The sequence below is a fragment of the Abramis brama genome (genome assembly GCF_963993115.1).
Source record: "Abramis brama genome assembly, chromosome: 8".
Taxonomy (NCBI): Eukaryota; Metazoa; Chordata; class Actinopteri; order Cypriniformes; family Leuciscidae; genus Abramis; species Abramis brama.
Genome location: NC_139970.1, coordinates 43,230,475 through 43,236,673, shown reverse-complemented (window position 1 = coordinate 43,236,673; position 6,199 = coordinate 43,230,475). Strand labels below are relative to the sequence as shown.

General features: G+C 37.1%; 1 protein-coding gene across 1 annotated transcript; it reads right to left on the bottom strand.

Annotated features, from left to right (window-relative positions):
• Positions 1-749: 749 nt before the first annotated feature.
• On the bottom strand, positions 750-5,850 carry sowahca (sosondowah ankyrin repeat domain family Ca). Its single transcript, XM_084121904.1, has 2 exons — positions 4,827-5,850; positions 750-3,709 (listed from the first exon to the last, which is right to left on the bottom strand). Exons 1-2 carry the CDS (start codon positions 5,694-5,696, stop codon positions 2,918-2,920), a joined length of 1,662 nt encoding a protein of 553 aa, XP_083978030.1. The 5' UTR covers positions 5,697-5,850; the 3' UTR covers positions 750-2,917.
• Between the last annotated feature and the right edge of the window lie 349 nt (positions 5,851-6,199).

Genomic DNA, 6,199 nt, shown 5'->3' with positions numbered 1-6,199 from the left:
GATATGAAGGACAAAACACTCACCAATATGAGTGAATTTCCCAGTTATCAGACAATTCTGACCTAATTATGACCTATAATTACAAAATAATTAAATATGAACTGTAAGTGTGTAGCGTATGTTTGTGAGAAGTTTATTGCTATGAAGGCCATTTCTGAAAAATCATGATTTGTAAATCATAATTATGACATAAAAAGTCAAAAGTATGACGTACTAAAACACATGCATTATGAAAAAGTCATAATTATGATGTAAAAAGTCAAAAGTAGACGTATTAAGACATGCATTATGAAAAAGTCATAATTATGATGTAAAAAGTTGAAAATATATACTGTACTAAGTTGAAATTCTGACTTAAAAAGTCACAATTATGACATTAAAGTGGTACTAAACCATAATTATGAGATGAAAAAAAATCATAATTCTGATATACTGCACTATAAGTTGAAATTATGACAAAAACATTATGATTTTAATCATATGACATAGAATTTTGTTTTGTTTTTATCATAGTTTTGACATCTCATCATAATTGGCTTGTCATAATTTCAACTTTTTGACCTAAAAAGTCTACTACAGTAAGTCATATCCTTTTGACTTATGCCAGAATTTTGACTTTCACATCATATTTAAGATTTACCAAAGCATTTTTGTTTTATTTCTTATCTAATTGGATATGATTCATTCTAAACATATTCTGTAAAACATCTGATCAGATCCTGAATAATGAATTCACAGCAGACGATTAATAACTTCAGTGTCATTTACGAATCATTTTATTTGATCAAAACTTCAGCGTTTGAGGAACAGCAACACAAACACTCACACTGTCTTCAGGAAATGTAAACATCGAGTTGGAAGGAACTTTATATATATATATATTTCTGGCAATTTTAAAATGACAAGTGCCTAAAACGTCCATTTGATCATCAATAAAGGCACTTTAAAGACACATTTGGGATTAGTTTTCTCTAGGAGGTCTAATAATATCATAAAGCTTAGTACATTTGATCAGCTAAAAGTGCATTGGGTTAGAGGAACTGGTCCTGGAATTAGACTTTCTCTTAAAGCAGCTTGTTGAACACACAGATAAACACACAGATTACAGGATAACAGTCTCAAAACATGTCGATTCCTGCGTTTGGAAGAGCGTCATTAAAGGCACGGCACCTTCAACCGGACCATCATGCAACAGCGACACAGACACAACGTGCATCCCAAAATAATCGATCAATATTTACATGTTCATTAGAGCGTCGTTCAAATAAAAAATAGTTGTGCATAATTTTGCTGAAAGAGATGATTGCATTAAAAATCGTTCATTGCATTACATACTGAAATTTAAAAGGCAGCTCTGCATATATTTTCATCTATAAAAACCCAATTTATACTGTAAAAAGGATTTTAAATGTGGAAAATAGTTTCTATTACATGATTGTGTGTTTTTTCTACTCACTATAGTACCGTACTGTTAGATGTATTATTTATATAAATCTATTTTTTTATTTATTTTAATAGTTTTTTTATTATTTCAGTCTTTATGTTAATCAATTCAGTAATTTTATCCACTTATTTTTATTAAAGTTTAGTTTAATCTTATTTTTTTATTATTTATTTTAAAAAGCAGCAACACTTTACTTAAAGCCTTTATATATAATGCATTATTAAAGTATTTTACTGCTTTAATTATGCACCTTATATTGCATTGTATGATCTCATATGATTGCATTGTAATACATTATAATACACCTTTAGAAAGTATAATGCATTAAAACCAACACGTGACAAACATCCCATTTTAGATCGGCAAATATTATAATGCATTTTAACTTTTGTTACAATTATTCGTGAAAATATATTATGCATTATAATGTACACTATGAATACCTTTATACATAAAGGCTTTAATGTCCCCCTGTAGACATTTAAAAGATGTCTAATAGCCGTCCAATCACAGCCCAGACAACTAAAACAAGGCAAAATTTGGGCTGTCAATTAAAATTTAATAAAGCCATCTAAACCCAAGAATAGACTAGTTATCAATTAGATAACAAAGAAATTAAATGACTAGTCTATTCTTGGGCTATGGTTTAGACGTCTATTAAATTTTAAGTGACAGCCCAAATTTTGCCTTGTTTTAGTCGTCTGGGCTGTGATTGGACGGCTATTAGACGTCTTTTAAACGCAAAATTGCTTGCTGGGTAGCCTCATTTAGTATGCGCGGTTCTATGAATATGCAAATGAGCCCCGCCTCCACTCACTCACTCAGCTCAGAGATCCACTGGTTGACGATCACACGTTGATCTGATTGGTTACAAGGTAGTTTGTGACGTCAGAAACACCAGCGATTTCAAAGCGTGTTTTTGAGACTGTCTTTGGTTCACTGCAGTTTTAAGGAGGAAATACTCAGCAATGGCGTCGACTTATGAATTTACACATGCTTTGTCTGACAGCACGTTAAAAACACCACTTGATTTTCACCACAAGGGGACTTTAAGTAAAGTGTTCCCAAAACATCTAAATCACGCCGTCAGACATAAACCTATCAGGCAGCTGATTTGCATAATTTGCATATGCATCTATTATATCAACACGGTCACACTAAATGCGTCTCTCTTGTGTTTATCGTGCAATTTATACGCGAAAATGAGTTTTTGCGTGCATATGATACACATGGGTAGGTTTAGTAGTGGTGTGGGGTATGCATGTATTATACGCTTGGTTAGGATTAGTGTTGTGGGGTGTGTGTGCGTGTGTGTAGGCCTATTACACGCAATAAAGTGCGTATCAAATGCACGCGAAAATTGCATATCATATGCACGTAAAAACTAATTTTCACGTATAAATTGTGCGTTAAACACAACGCGTGCATTATGAGATCAGGCTGATTATACACCAAACTTTCCACTCTTCCATCTCAGCCGAAGAGGTTTGAAACGGGCCTGGATTTGACCGGGCTCTTGAGCGAATCCTCTCCTTCCTCGTTCTCCCTGAATGACGTGCTGTGGACGATCTGCGTTTTGAAGCGGTTCCTCTGGAGCCGGATCCTTCCGATGGAGGACTTCCGATACAGAGACCTCGGTTTCGCATCTCCGGCGATCTCCTCGGGGTGGTTCAGCAACCGGAGCGGGTTCAGGTTTGATGGAAGGACTCTGGGAAGCTTCCACCGGCCAGATCCCGACGCGTTCTCCATATCCGAATGCGTACAGTCCCCTATAATGTCTTTAATGTCCCCTGTGACGGTGTCTTTCAGGTACTGAGACGCTTTCTTCCCGCTGTAATCCCTCGCGTGTACATCAGCATCGTAAGCCCCGATCAGGAGCTTCACCACCTCGATGTGATTGTGCATGGCCGCGAGGTGCAGGGGTGTGTAGCCGGCGCTCGACCGCGCGTTTACGTTGATGCACACGTTGTTTCGCTTGGCAAAATCCACCAGCTTTGCGAAGAGCTCGAGTTTGCCTTGCTTGGCCGCCCAGTGCAGACACATGAAGCCGGTCACGAAGTCCCTCTTGGAGATGAGTGTGGGTTCACACACGAGCAGCCGCTGGAGACTGTCCCATTCTCCATCTGCCGAACACATCATCCACTCGTGCTCCAGCGGGTCTAGGGTTACCGACGCACAATCCTCATCCACAGAGGACGATCTAAACTCACTGTTTCTGCAGGACATGTGGCCGTGGGAGCTGCGGTGCACCAGTGAGCGTCTCACCTGCATGTGCATTACATGATCACATCAGATATTATTATATGCATTATTAGCATTTGCATCATATATTATATGCATTATTAGCATTTGCATCATTTATTATATGCATTATTAGCATTTGCATCATTTATTACATGCATTATTTGCATTTGCATCATTTATTATATGCATTATTTGCATTTGCATCAAATATCATATGCATTATTAGCATTATATGCATTATTTGCATTTGCATCATATATTATATGCATTATTAGCATTTGCATCATATACTATATGCATTATTAGCATTTGAATCATATACTATATGCATTATTAGCATTTGAATCATATATTATATGCATTATTAGCATTTGCATCAAATATTATATGCATTATTAGCATTTGCATCATTTATGCATTATGCATTACAGTACGTGCATTTGGATTACATATTATATACTTTATGTGCATTCGTATTATGTGTTATATGCATTACAGTACATGCATTTTCATTATATATTATATGCATTTGGATTATATATGCATTACAGTATTTGCATTTTCATTATATATTAATATGCATTATGTGCATTTGGATTATATATATGGTATAGATTATACATTACATGCTTTATGTACATTTACATTATATATTACATGCATTTGGGTTATATAGTATATGCATTACAGTATTTGAATTTTCATTTTATATTATATGCATTATGTGCACTTGCATTATATATGCATTTTGATTATATTATATGGATTACAGTATTTGCATTTTCATTATATATTAATATGCATCATGTGCATTATAGTTATGCGTTAAGGTATGTGCATTTGCATTATATATTACATGCATTATGTGCATAACATCATATGCGTTTGGATTATATATTAATATGCTTTATGTGCATTCGTATTATATGTATTACAGTATGTGCATTTGCATAATACATTATATACATTTACATTATATAGTATGTGCAGCATTAACATTATATATTATATTCATTATGTACATTTGCATTATATATGATGTGCATTTGCATTATATATTACGTGCATATGCATTATGTGCATTCGTATTACACATTATATGCATTATATTCCAGGTATTTGCACCAGTCAGCCTCACCTGTGGAGAACTGCTCTTCATGAGCTCTATGAAGTTCTTGCGGCTGGCTTTCGGGGTGCTGGCCTCCTCAGCCTGTCCATCATGTGACTGTGCACCATCCTCAGAAGAGCCCAGCAAACTGCGCTGAGATCCCCTCGATGTTCTCCGGCGAATAGTGATGACCTGTGATGATGATGATGATGATGATGTGACGCAAGCTTTGCCAGCTGGAGCCTCCGACTCCAGTTCTCCTGCCCTAGATTCCGGCTGTCCGGTTGGCTGGGCATTGGAAAGCCCAGGAACACTTGATTTGCCATCATATTCATTTGATCCCTCTGAGAGATCACAGTGAGAAACTGAAGAACTGTCTTTCTCGATCAGTGCGATGTCTGACACACACACCTCCTCACATTCAGCATCTCTCACACTCACAGCGCCTGCTTGCACCTCAGATTTTATATTCAGGTCATGTTTTCCACCAGTTTCTGCCATAACATTGACGTTCTCTCCCAAATGCAAAGCATTCAATCCTTTATTTACGTCTTCATCATGATCATCATCATTATCATCCACATCATCGGGCTTCTCATCCTGCGCGCGCCCGCTCCGTATCTCCGCGTATCTGTACTTCTTCTTCAAACACACCACTTTCTCCCCGTTTTCCTGCTTCACGTACGCGATATTGTCCACAAAACGCTTAAATCTCTCTTTTAACACGGCTCGCTTCGTATTTTCACTGCTTAGGAAGACTTTGAAATGCGCTATCAAGTCCTTGTTTTTCACACGCCCCCCGTTTTCCAATAGAAAGTCCAGAACGGATTCTTGCGTGCACTCCGTCGCCATTATATCATGTTTTATATTTATATAAGCGAATGAATAAATTAACGTCATCGGACATTGATAAATCGTTTGTCTGGGCGTCTTGTATTAAAAGCAGGTTGTAGATGAGATTGAGTACTCTACGCGGTGTGTCAGATAGGGGTCGGTAGAGCTTATAATGATGTTTGCATCCTAGCAACTCCTCTTGGGAGAATAGAATCACTAATGTGAAACTGGAGTACAGGAACCTTCATTCTGGCTCAAACGCGCTCGGCGTTAACACTGCAGGCGGCTGCAGGTTGAGCCAAAATGTATTCCAGTTACATCTCTAAAGCACTCAAGGGCGAGTCCGTACTTGGAACGTACCACTTTGCTGGGACAAGGGGGTTTGAGAATGTTCTGAGCATTAGAGGTATTATTTAATGAAGTCGACAATGCGTTGTAGCTTTGGTTAGGGTTAAAATGTTATACATGTAAATAAAAGTGGTCGCTAACATATTTGGCACGTGAAGTCGTTATACTCTGTCGACTAAAATTCAGATAAAACCCTCTCAAAAACTGCGAAATGGTAGCGC

Coding starts and splice junctions, on each gene's coding strand:
- sowahca (XM_084121904.1), bottom strand. CDS start 5,696: ATGACGTTAATTTATTCATTCGCTTATATAAATATAAAACATGATATA. Junction 3,710..4,826: donor TGAAGAGCAGTTCTCCACAG/GTGAGGCTGACT, acceptor ATGCACATGCAG/GTGAGACGCTCACTGGTGCA.